The 12315-nt window shown below is 56.2% G+C and overlaps 1 protein-coding gene across 9 annotated transcripts in view; it reads left to right on the forward strand.

Moving 5' to 3' along the window:
• Window positions 1–12315, forward strand: part of RYR1 (ryanodine receptor 1) — a 108429-nt gene that overhangs the window by 48290 nt on the left and 47824 nt on the right. For all 9 annotated transcript variants that reach the window (XM_081806846.1, XM_081806839.1, XM_081806840.1 and 6 more), the window contains exons 48-66: window positions 438–658; window positions 760–850; window positions 1765–1905; window positions 2315–2478; window positions 2593–2671; window positions 2942–3031; window positions 3479–3619; window positions 3993–4067; window positions 4168–4243; window positions 4569–4692; window positions 5046–5161; window positions 6754–6821; window positions 6921–7042; window positions 7514–7563; window positions 7969–8029; window positions 8129–8367; window positions 10416–10497; window positions 11091–11221; window positions 11453–11785. In XM_081806846.1, the coding sequence (XP_081662972.1) occupies window positions 438–658; window positions 760–850; window positions 1765–1905; window positions 2315–2478; window positions 2593–2671; window positions 2942–3031; window positions 3479–3619; window positions 3993–4067; window positions 4168–4243; window positions 4569–4692; window positions 5046–5161; window positions 6754–6821; window positions 6921–7042; window positions 7514–7563; window positions 7969–8029; window positions 8129–8367; window positions 10416–10497; window positions 11091–11221; window positions 11453–11785 (2404 nt within the window). The remainder of the gene's footprint in view (window positions 1–437; window positions 659–759; window positions 851–1764; window positions 1906–2314; window positions 2479–2592; window positions 2672–2941; window positions 3032–3478; window positions 3620–3992; window positions 4068–4167; window positions 4244–4568; window positions 4693–5045; window positions 5162–6753; window positions 6822–6920; window positions 7043–7513; window positions 7564–7968; window positions 8030–8128; window positions 8368–10415; window positions 10498–11090; window positions 11222–11452; window positions 11786–12315) is intronic.

A 12315-nucleotide genomic window follows, 5' to 3' on the forward strand; every position in this document is an offset into this window, starting at 1 on the left:
AAATGTAAAGCAATTTTTGAGACAATTGGAGCAAGCTGATCATGAATTTTGCGCGCTTGTTAATTCTGCTGGGTGTGAAAATGGCGGCCTGGGATGTGAAACAGAAGCACCTGTCTGAATAGAGATACATATTTAAATATCTCTGGGTAAAGCGGTGTATGGCTGGAGCTGTATAAAAATATGACAGGAAAAAAAGGTGAGTTTGGAGAGGAAATACGTAGGCAGAACGATATCTGCTGAACAGTCTACTCTGGATAACGAGCGTTCATTCATTGGTTCCTCGACTTCTGTATGTTTGAAATTTTGCATAGTTCAAAGTAATAATAGCCACGACGGTGGGCAGTCTTGCCGGGTGGGGGCGGGGGGGAGATCCGAAGCCAGGGCCACCCGGGGAGCGGAGCGCCAAGCAGTGCTGACGCCGCCGCTCTGCGCCCCAGGCCACTTTCAGCACCACGGAGATGGCGCTGGCGCTGAACCGCTACCTGTGCCTGGCCGTGCTGCCGCTCATCACCAAGTGCGCGCCGCTCTTCGCGGGGACCGAGCACCGCGCCATCATGGTGGACTCCATGCTGCACACGGTGTACCGCCTGTCCCGCGGCCGCTCGCTCACCAAGGCGCAGCGCGACGTCATCGAGGACTGTCTCATGTCGCTCTGCAGGTTGGGGGGGGGGCCGGGGGGCGCGCGGGCGGGGCGGCGGGGAGGGAGGGGTGCGGCCGGCCTGGGGGTGAGACCCCGCCGCCCGGTGCGTGTCCCCGCAGGTACATCCGCCCGTCGATGTTGCAGCACCTGCTGCGGCGCCTGGTGTTCGACGTGCCCATCCTGAACGCGTTCGCCAAGATGCCGCTCAAGGTGAGGGCGGGCCCTCTTCAGCGTGCGGGGCCCTCGGGCCTCCGGGCTGCGTGTCCCGCGCCGCGCAGCCCAGTTAGCCTGCAAAATGTGAGGGCAGCGTCCCCACGGCAACTTCTCTGGCCTTCTCATGGCATACCAGGATTTCCAGGACGGTCACTTGGCGTCATGGGTGCCTTTACCGCCCCCTCATTGGCGCTTGATTTACCTAACAGTGAGCCAGGCCTCACCTAAATTCACACAGATTTGCATGGAGTACACTGCTTTCCCTAATTAGCATGCTTATTTGCATGCCCAGACCACCAGCCTTACTCTTTTCAAATGAGTGCATTGATTTGAATAAATAGCACCCCAACTATTCTGAATATTTGCACGGTGTCTCCTATAATTTTTTTTTTTTAATTTGCCTGCTGGTTTGCATAAGGAGATACCTCCAACTCAGATATCTTGACTGTTATACATAGTACATCTAAATCAGCCCGTTTCAAATTTGTGTAGTGGATATGAGGCCCTCTTCCCAATTACCATATATTTGCATGAGGTTCTGCCTATATTTGTTTGCCATGGCCATTCTTGGGAGCACAGATCACTCCGTCCATATGTCCATTTGCTCTTTGCACACAACCCTACCTATGAATTAATATTAGCACACTTGTTTGTGTGAAGCAACACCAGACAAACGCAGCTCTGGTTGAATAGCCATCCTGACTCTAAATTGGATGGCTAAATTTGCATAGTAAATGGTCCCAGACCACTCCCCAAGAAGCATACCATTTTCCCTCATTAGCATCATTTGCATAATCCATATCGCCTTCATAATTTAAAGGCCCTGGCACCCCTGGCCTCTTCGGGCTTTCTTTTGCCTGCCACCTACCACGTGCCTCTCATCTGTGTGTCCCCCTCTTGCTTCCACCCAGCTCCTCACCAACCACTATGAGCGCTGCTGGAAGTACTACTGTCTCCCCACGGGCTGGGCTAACTTCGGGGTCACCTCCGAGGAAGAGCTGCACCTCACTCGTAAACTCTTCTGGGGCATCTTTGACTCGCTGGCCCATAAGGTCTGGGCACGTGGTGGAGGAGGGGCTGAAAGGAGCCTGTTTGGAGGGTTTGGGGCCCAAAGTTGGGGGATCCCGAATGAAATTCCCAAACTTGGGGTTCAGAGAGGGAGCCCCCAATCATGCAGGTTTGGATCCAGAAGAATCTATGAGTTGGGTGTCTGGTCTGGTTGTAATGGGAGAGGGGTTGGGTCTCTAGTTTGGGAGCTTAGAGAGGGGTGATATAGGGGTGGTTTTGAGGGTCCAGGTGGGCTGAGGTTTGGGTTTCAGGGAGAGAGATCATAATTGATGTGTGGTGGCCCAGGGAGGAGGGTTGATTGTTGGAGGGGTGAGTTTGAGGTCCTAGGGCTCCAAGATTTGAAGGCCCAGCCAGGCCTGCAGTGACCACACTCCCCACCCCTGGTGTCCCCAGAAGTATGATGCAGAGCTCTACCGCATGGCTATGCCTTGTCTGTGCGCCATCGCAGGGGCCCTGCCCCCCGATTACGTGGATGCCTCATACTCATCCAAGACGGAGAAAAAGGCCACGGTGGACGCTGAAGGCAACTTCGATCCTCGGCCTGTGGAGACCCTCAAGTGAGGCCTGGGGGCAGGAGTGGGGTGGGGATTGGGGGCTGCGGGAAGGAGAAGGTTTCAGACATGGAAGGAGGGGCCAGCCCCAACATCTGCCCACCCTATCCCCCCTAATAGTGTGATCATCCCAGAGAAGCTGGACTCCTTCATTAACAAGTTTGCGGAGTACACGCATGAGAAGTGGGCCTTCGACAAGGTTGGCACCAGGGTGCTCCCCTCCCCAGCAACCCCCATTCCTGCCGGCCTTTCTCAAGACCCCAGCTTTCCCCCAGACCCAGGTCTTCCCTGAGGCCCCAGATTTCCCTGAGACCCCTAACTCTTCCTGAGACCCCAAACCTCCCCTGGAGCCCTCAGCCCCTCCAGGGACTCCCCCAGGAGTCCCCCAGGCTGCTGTCTACCCCTCATCCTGCCCCCACCCTCAGCTCCGTAGTAGCGCTGCCCCTCCCTGTCCCCTCTGCACCTCCAGATCCAGAACAACTGGTCCTATGGGGAGAACATAGATGAGGAATTGAAGACCCATCCCATGCTGAGGCCCTATAAGACGTTTTCAGAGAAGGTGAGCAAGTCTTGGGGCCCAATGCCAGGGGTCCAAAATGTAACCTCCAAATTTGGGCGTTCAGGGAGGAGGGAGGCTGCTTCATCAGTTCAGATCTAGCTGGGACTGCACGTTAGGGCCCCTCATCCCTGGACTTTGCCTCGCCTAGACCCCGGACTTCTCGTGTTCCTTCTCTTAGAAAGAGTTAGAGAGACCGGGTTTGATTCCTTGACCATCATCTTAATTTCTCGGAGTCTCATGTGTAAAATGGGATGAGAGTTTCTTTGGGAGGCACTGTTACAAAGCAGGTAAGAGACCTGGGTTCAAATCTAAGCTGGACCACTTCCTCCTAGCCACGTGGTGGAGGCTTTCCCCTTCTTAGGACCCCGGAGGCCAGCCAGTAAGGCTCCTACCGCCACCCCCCTCCAGTCCCATCCCACCAACTGCCCGCCTTTCTGTCCACCCCAGGACAAAGAGATTTACCGCTGGCCCATCAAGGAGTCCTTGAAGGCCATGATTGCCTGGGAATGGACGATAGAGAAGGCCAGGGAGGGTGAGGAGGAAAAGACCGAGAAGAAGAAAACGCGGAAGATATCCCAAAGTGCCCAGGTGGAGGCGGGGAGCGGGGGCGGGGTCATGGGGGTGGTGAGTGGCTAGAATAAGGGGCGGGGCCAGTAGGGGGCGGGGCCAGGCAGGAGGTGGGGTTGAGAGAGGAGAAGGGCGAAGCGAGGGAGGTGAGGTCCGCAGAATCCGGGAGGCCGGGAGCCGGGTGCTGGACAAGACTGAGGGACCTGGGAGAGGAGTGGGCCTGGGTCTGAAGAACCGCAAAGGGCAGAGGAGAGGAGGGCTTGGCTTAGAGACGGGGCCTTAAGGAGAGGGTGCAGAGCCAGGGTCTAGGGCCAGGTGGAGGGGGTAAACTATGTTGGGGCCCCGGCTTCCTGCTAGCCCATCAAGCCCTCCCATCTCTCCTTCGTCCTCCCAGACTTATGATCCGCGAGAAGGCTACAACCCCCAGCCCCCCGACCTCAGCGGAGTTACCCTGTCCCGGGAACTGCAGGTGAGACTCCTGATCTTTTATCTAGCGGCATGGAGGTGATTGTCGGGGCTGGGGAGGACATCTTCTGAGTCTGGGCCCTGACTCTTTCATCCACTCCCAGGCCATGGCAGAACAGCTGGCCGAAAATTACCACAACACGTGGGGGCGGAAGAAGAAACAGGAGCTGGAGGCCAAGGGTGAGGGCGCCCATCCCATCCCCGCACAGATCCCTCTTCACCAAAGTCCCCTAGTCATAGGCTCCAGAGTCATAGGGTCTAGATTAGAGTTATGTGACTTCGAACAGTTGCTTTCACCCTGCCCCTCCCCCCGCCCCAATAATAACAGCATCTACTACCATAGGATTGTGGCGAGGATATGACGATCATCTGAAAACCATGTTTTGGCTATTCTTACCTCTGTTTTTATTGCTATAATTATGCATGCCCTCAGCTGCAAGAACCACTTCAGTGAGAGTGGCCTGGGTCTCCCGAGTCCTCTGATTTCTGGTCTTTGCTGCTCCAGGGGGCGGGACCCACCCTCTGCTGGTCCCCTACGACACACTCACAGCCAAGGAGAAGGCACGAGACCGAGAGAAGGCCCAGGAGCTGCTAAAGTTCCTGCAGATGAAGGGCTATGCTGTCACCCGGCACGTGGGCTGCAAGCCTGGCCAGGGAGGGGCGGGGAATGTGGGAGGAACTAGCAAGGCAGGAACTGGGAAAAGCTGGGTTGGGGTAACGGGGCAGGGCCAGAGAAGGGAGGAGGCTAAGAGGGGTGGGGCCTGGAGAGCAGGGGCGGGGCCAGAGAAGGAAGGTGGCTGCGAGTGTGGGGCCTGGAGGGTGAGGGAGGGGCCAGAGAGGAGAGGAAGGGGGACCCTGGGGGGGGGCGAGGCCAGAGAAGCCTGCAGAGTCAGGGCCTAGGGGAGCGGAAGGGGAACTGGAGAGGAGTGGGAGACTGGGCGGGCCTTCCTGTGGGCTGACTCCTCTCTGCCTGTCCACGCAGAGGCCTTAAGGACATGGAGCTGGACACGTCTTCCATTGAGAAACGGTTCGCCTTCGGCTTCCTGCAGCAGCTGCTGCGCTGGATGGACATTTCCCAGGAGTTTATCGCCCACCTGGGTACGGAGGAGTCCCTCTGTGCGCCCGCCATATGTCATACGTGCAGTTCACCTAAGGCCCCAGTTCATGCATTTCTCCTTCCCTCCCATCATCTCATTATTGTGCCAGATGCTGTTCCAGGTGTTGAGAACCCTGTTCCGGGTGTTGAGGGCGGTGAACAAGACAAAGATCCCTGTCCTGCGTTTATAGTCTTGTGGTGCATTCAGACAATTAACATCAGATAACAGGTTTTTAGAAGGCAGTTAGTGTTTGGGGAAGAAGAATACACTTGAGCCAGCTAAGGAAGATTAGGACTGGGGGAAAGTGGGGCCGGTTAAAATTTAAATAAAGTATTCAAGAAGACCTTGAAGGAGCTGGGAGGGAGCTTGTGTGAGGAGAGTATTCCAGGCAGAGGAACAGCCAGTGCGAAGGCTCTGAGAGGTCCCTGGTGTGAGTAACAGGAGGCCCAAGTGGGGCCGAAGCAGAGTGACTGAGGGAGAGAGCGTGAGGAGGTGGGGGCAGAGACGTCTGACGGGGTCGTTCATATAGGGCTTTGCAGGCATGGGGAGGACTGGCTTTTTACCCTGAGTGGAATGGCACCATGGAAGGGTTCTGAGCAGGAGAGGGCTGTGACCTGCCTCAGGTGTTCACAGACTCCCCTTGGCCGCACTGGGGACAGACTGTGGGCATAGGGACATAGAGGGTGAAGACTGGGCAGATCCTGGATCTCTTTTGAGGGCGGAGGCTGTTGGTATGCCCTGCACATGTCTCATACGTCCCACTAAGAATCACAGCTGGCCCCTAGAATCCCTCCCAGCTTCCCCCGGAGAGCCACCCAGGACCCCCGGACGCGCTCAGATGAGTGGCACAGCAGGACTCACTCTCACACATCTCTCCTCAAGTCCCACACGCTGATCCTCCATGCTGAGCACCTCTTGGCAAGCCCCTCTCCTCCCTGTGCCTCAGTTTCCCCATCTGTCCACCATAACTGGCCACAGTTCTGTCCCTTGCTTGCTGGGTGACCTGGACTGAGTTATTTCACCTCAGCTCCCCCGTCTGTAAAATGAAAGAAAGGGACCAACTATACAGACCTCCAAGTTGGGAGGCAATTGTACAAGCATATTTCTCACAGTGCTGGTGACATAGCCAGTGTTTAATAATGGGAGTCAGCATTATAATTTTAGTAGTATTAATTAGTACTGTCACCATTACTATTGTCTGAAATTGATTTCCGTTCTAAAATCAATTCGAATCTGTCTACACTGACTTCTTGTTTCATGCATTCGTTCATTCCAAATTGATTCAGTGCCAAGTATCAAAGTTCAGGGAGAAAAGGGCCTGTAAGGAAGGGGATGTCCTATGGCCTTACCCCATCCCAGTTTATCCTGCTCCCCATTTTCAGCCTCAGGAAGGGTTTGATCAAGGAGTTAGGGAGGGATCAGATGAGAGATAGGGGAGAGCGGTTCACCTTGAAGCCAGCAGAGGTGACTTTATACCAAGAATTAATCTCTCATCTTTTCCTACCTTTGCCCCAGAGTTCGCCCCCCCATTGGAACACCCTGAAGTCCCCAGCCTTGAACCCACCATGACTCCTGTTTTCCCTCCCCCACCAGAGGCTGTGGTCAGCAGTGGACGAGTAGAAAAGTCCCCACACGAACAGGAGATTAAGTTCTTTGCCAAGGTGAGGGGTGGGCTCAGAAGCTGGAGGGGACTGGGGACTGGGTGGGCTCCCCTACCCTTCACCCAGTCCCCCTCATCTCTTCCCCCCCCCGCCGCCCAGATCCTGCTCCCTTTGATCAACCAGTACTTCACCAACCACTGCCTCTATTTCCTGTCCACACCAGCCAAACTGCTGGGCAGTGGTGGCCATGCCTCCAACAAGGAGAAGGAAATGATCACCAGGTGGGCTACCCTGTGACCTCTGACCCAGCCCCTTGACCTCACAGGGTTGTAATCCTGGACCCTTTCCGCCCAATCTTGGGTCTTGGGGGCTCTGTGCTGGGTGTTGGGCACTAACCACTCTACCTGCAGAGGGAACTGAAGGGTGAGGGTGACCAGCTGTCCTGTTGTGCCCAGGCCCGACGGGTTTCCCAGGACATGGGACTTTCAGGCAAATGGGGTGAATTGGCCACCCAGTCAGAAAGGCAGACCAGCCTCCCCAGTCCCCAGCACCCATGTTTCTGCCCATGACTCTCAAGCTTGCTCATCTCCCTGCGCCCTCCCCGCCCTTCCTCTCCTCTTCGTTTTCTTCCCCATCATCCTACACTCTCCTGTTCCTCTGTCCCTGTCCCTCTAATTGCATCACTGCTGTCCTTGTCCCTCGATATCCTCAGTACCTGTTTTCCCTGTCCTTCTGTCCCCTTCTTTCTTCAGCCTCTTCTGCAAGCTTGCCGCTCTTGTCCGTCACCGAGTTTCTCTCTTTGGTAAGTAGCTCTGCTCCCCCAGCTCTTCTCCCAATCTTCCCTCTCTCCCTGCAATCGCCAGCCCCACCCTGAAGAAAGAGTTCCCGGTTCAGGCCTTGATCTGAGCAGTCTTCACTGTGTCCTTCCTCTGCACCTGGGCACGGACGAGGTCATCCTGGGGACAGGGCTGTGACTGGGACAACACTGGGCCCTGCCCTCATGGAGCCCCCAGGCCAGTAGGGACACAGACTCATCCCCAGACCGTGACGGCCGGAGGGGTCCGGGCTGGGATGGTGGAGGCACAGGCAGAGCGGGTTTGGGGAAGGACAGGGGTCCAGGTGGAGGGGGGCTGGGGCTGAGGTGGAGGTAGAGGAAGGCACTGCCCTCTTAGCCCTTCCTTCACCCTGGCCCGTCTTCCTTTCCCAGGGACAGATGCTCCAGCTGTGGTCAACTGTCTTCACATCCTGGCCCGCTCCCTGGATGCCAGGTATGGGGCATGGTGCCCACTCCCGCCCCTGTTCTCCTCAGCTGTCTGAAATCTAGAATCTCCAATTCTAGAACTGGCGCACCCTGGCTTCCCTCCTAGGACGGTGATGAAGTCAGGCCCTGAGATTGTGAAGGCTGGCCTCCGCTCCTTCTTCGAGAGTGCGTCAGAGGACATCGAGAAGATGGTGGAGAACCTGCGCCTAGGCAAGGTGTCCCAGGCACGCACGCAGGTGAAGGGCGTGGGCCAGAACCTCACCTACACCACCGTGGCCCTGCTGCCTGTCCTCACCACGCTCTTCCAGCACATCGCTCAGCACCAGTTCGGAGACGACGTCATCCGTAAGGGCCCCCGGCCCCGAGGGTGGGGGTGGGGGGCCGAGTAGGCCAACACCAGACATCCCCATGCACCTGACAGAGCCCCCAGGTGTTTGTGTGAGTGGATTCATTGCTCTGAGCCAAGGGTGCATTCAGTGAATTGGTAGCCAACAGAATGAGTTAGTGAGGGTATGAGTTCAGCCACTCTAACAAAAAGACCCTAAATCACCGTAGCTTAAACAGGAAGGAAGGGTATTTCTTTCTCATGTAACAGTCTAGTTGTAAGTGGCTCCTCACGTCAGAAGCCCAGGTGTCCTCCATCTTGGTACTCTGCCATCTTGGAAATACCGCCTCTACCGTGTGGTCCAGGATGGCACAACGTACATCCTCACTCTAGCCTGTAGGAGAAGAGAAGACCCAAAGAAGAGGGCATTGCAGTTCTTTTAAAGGAACAACCTAGAAGCGGTCTGCATCACTCCTGCTGACATCCATCTGGTTGGCCAGGATTTAGCATGTGGCCGCATGTCACCGCAAGGGAGGCTGGGGAAGTGGCCTTTATTCTGGGAGGTCGTGTGTCCAGCTAAATATTGTAGGTCTATTACTAGGAAGAAGAAAAGAGCAGAAAAACGTTAAGAGCAGATATTGGGAGTCCATTAGCAGTGTGTGCTGTGTTGATGCTACCAAATGGCCTATATGGTGTGTGACCCAGCCTGGGGTCTTGGGACATAATAGTGAGCAACGTGCCTTTGTTAATGAGACACGGGCAAGATGCTACACTCAGTGGGGTATCAGGTACTCAAAAGAAGGAGCCTTACCAGATGTGGCCTGGACTATGGTGGAGCAATGCAGGGAAGGACAGGAGGAGCTGATGGGACAGACGCTCAGAAGGCCGAGGGGATGGGCTTGGCAGGGAGGCAGCCAGAGTGAGGCCCAAGGCCCTGGCCCAGGACCCACGGACGGTGGGCCTTCCAGGAGACAGGGGTTGGAAGAAATAACCAGTTTGGGGTAGATGCTGAGGTCAGTTTGGGACTTGGTGGTTGCGAGGGGCCCAGGGAGGTGTCCCTGAAAGGGACCCTGTAAGGTGTCCAGGACGGGCTGGAGGGCCGATGGGCTGGGGGGACTGGCAGATAGTGGGGCCATGTCTCAGCTCACTGTTTATTTGAAATTGGAACCTCTTGATAAAAAGTAACGCTTGGATGGGGTTCTTCCCCCACCCCCACATTTTATTTAGAAAAATTTAAAGTGTCCAGGAAAGTCAGAAGAAGAGGATTGTTAACAATTTGCCCATTTGCTTAGCCTTTCACTTTAGGGGTGAAAGTATTTATAAACTCTTTTGTTGAACTTTTGAATGTGAGTTCTCAGCACACACTGACACCTCATCCCTAAATACTGAGTCTGCATCTCTTAGAATCAGAACCTCTGCCATGTAATCACAATGTCATTGTCACCACGTAACCTGACTGTATTAAATTTTCCTCGTTACCCTTAAAATGTCTTTGATTAAAAAAAAAAATTCAGAATCCAGTCAGGTTTCTCTCATTGCATGTGGTTATGTCCGCGTAGTCTCTTCCATCTAGAATCTGCCCCTTGCCCTCTTCTTGTCTCATGACATTTGTGAAGTTGTTGAGGTTCCTAATCTGGCCTTCCAGCGGCGGGGGTAGGTGGGGGATGGTGGATGACCTCAAATTTTAGTCAGGATTGGATGTTTGTTTGCATTTTTCTGGAAAGAGTGTTCATCACTATCATCAAAAAGACCCATGACTCTTCTCTAAGGAAGGAACAACTAGCCTTTATTGAGTGCCTGCTGTGTGCATGTTCCAGTTGGTTTCCAAGCATTAACCCTTTTGATCCTCACAACCACCCCACGAGGAAGATACTGTAATTATCCCCATTTACAGATAAGGAAACTGAGTCCAAAGAGAGTTGGTACTTGCTCAAGTCACAAAACTGGTAAATGGCAGGCTGGCTCTAAAGCCCTGCTCTTACCCAGTATTTGGAGATGAGGGAGGAGGGCAGGGGAGCACTGGTACGGTGGGTGCATCCCCAACCCTCGTCCTCCCTCTCTCCCTCAGTGGATGATGTCCAGGTCTCTTGCTACCGAACGCTGTGCAGTATCTACTCTCTGGGAACCACCAAGAACACTTACGTGGAAAAGTAAGGAGATAGAGCCGTAGTTGGGGGCTGGTGTGGGGACTGTGCGGGGGGTGGGGGGCGGGCTCAGGGAAAGGAGGGAGCAGGAGAAGATGGGGGTGAGTGAAGAGCAGGAGAGATTGTTCAAAGGCTTCAACAACGGACGTGTTTGGTGGCAGCTGCAGTTCACCAGGGCGGCCACGTGAGGGCGCTCGGGGGAAGGCCAGCGAAGGAAGTGGCCGCCTGGGGCTCAGGGGTCACATCGGCCCCAGGCACTGGCTGCCCAGGATGGCCGGTGCTCCCCACGGGGGAACGAGCTTGCTCTGGCAGGGGGCCCACGGAAACGGGGGTGGTACACGGGAGCCACAGCAAGCTGGGGGGCACCGGGGAGCGCCCCCCCGGCGGTGGCCATGTGGGTGGGCTCTCCTGAGCTGGGATCACCTGTTGGAGCAAGAGGGCACTTAAGAAACCCAGGGACAAGGCTACACCGGTGCCCTCGGTGGATGACAGCTCTGCTCGGGAGAGATCTGGGGAGAGGCACTGCTGCAGGGACAGAGGCTGGGACCCTGGAGCAGGCGGGTGGGGGGGGTGGGAGCTAAGTAAGCCCCCTCTTCCAGGCTGCGGCCGGCCCTCGGGGAGTGCCTGGCCCGCCTGGCGGCCGCTATGCCAATAGCATTCCTGGAGCCTCAGCTGAATGAGTATAACGCCTGCTCGGTGTACACGACCAAGTCTCCCCGGGAGCGGGCCAGTAAGTGGTGTGGCTCTGGGGCAGCTGTCCGGCCTTACGTTCTCCCTGGCACAGGGCCTGGGGGCAGGGGGAGCCCGCTTTGGGGGCAGTGTGGTCCGATCTGGACTCTGAGGGCTGAGGATTCCCCAGGTTGGGGGCACTCTGGGCTTGTGGGGGGCCTGGGTTGGTGGGGTGGATGCTGAGGTCTGGGGGTGATGGGTTGGAGTACCCTGACTCCTCCCCGCACCCCAGTCCTGGGGCTCCCCAACAGCGTGGAGGAGATGTGTCCTGACATCCCGGTGCTGGAGCGGCTCATGGCAGATATCGGGGGGCTGGCCGAGTCGGGGGCCCGCTATACGGAGATGCCACACGTCATCGAGATCACGCTGCCCATGCTGTGCAGCTACCTGCCCCGCTGGTGGGAGCGCGGGCCCGAGGCACCCCCACCTGCCCTGCCCGCTGGGGGCCCCCCACCCTGCACGGCGGTCACCTCCGACCACCTCAACTCCCTGCTGGGGAATATCCTGCGAATCATCGTCAACAACCTGGGCATTGACGAGGCGTCGTGGATGAAGCGGCTCGCAGGTGCGTCTGGGGGGCCGGCACCGGGCCTCTGAGGGCTGGGGCCAGTGTCCTGGAACTCGAGCCCTTTGATCTGATGGTCTGAGAGGGAGATCCCGGGGCCCATGGTTTCCTGGGAGTTGGGAGGAGTTGGAGTCTAGTTTTGCTCAGGGGCAGAAGGCCAGGGGTCATCGCAAGGGGTCAGAATCTTAGGCTCATAGGCTCTGGGGTTAGACGGATGGGTCCTGGGAGTCTTCCAGGCTGGATTCTGAATTTCTGGAATGTTGGAGAGGGTGAGGAGCTGGGTCAGAGGCATGGGTTCCTTATACAAAGGGTCAGAGAACCAGGTCAAGCATCAGGGTCTCTGATATGGATGGGGTTGTAGGTCAGAGGTCAAGAAATGAGTCTTTAAAGGGCTGGGATCCCTGGCTCAGAAGTTCCATTTCAGGAATTGGGTCAAGCTAGAGACCGGGGGCAGAAGTCAGAGACTGGAGTAAGAAACCGGGGGTCACAGAAATCGTGTAGTGACATAGGGGTCTGGGTCTGGGCTAGGT

The sequence above is a fragment of the Leptonychotes weddellii genome, chromosome 16 (genome assembly GCF_054177405.1).
Source record: "Leptonychotes weddellii isolate Sample4059 chromosome 16, ASM5417740v2, whole genome shotgun sequence".
In the NCBI taxonomy this organism is placed as follows: domain Eukaryota; kingdom Metazoa; phylum Chordata; class Mammalia; order Carnivora; family Phocidae; genus Leptonychotes; species Leptonychotes weddellii.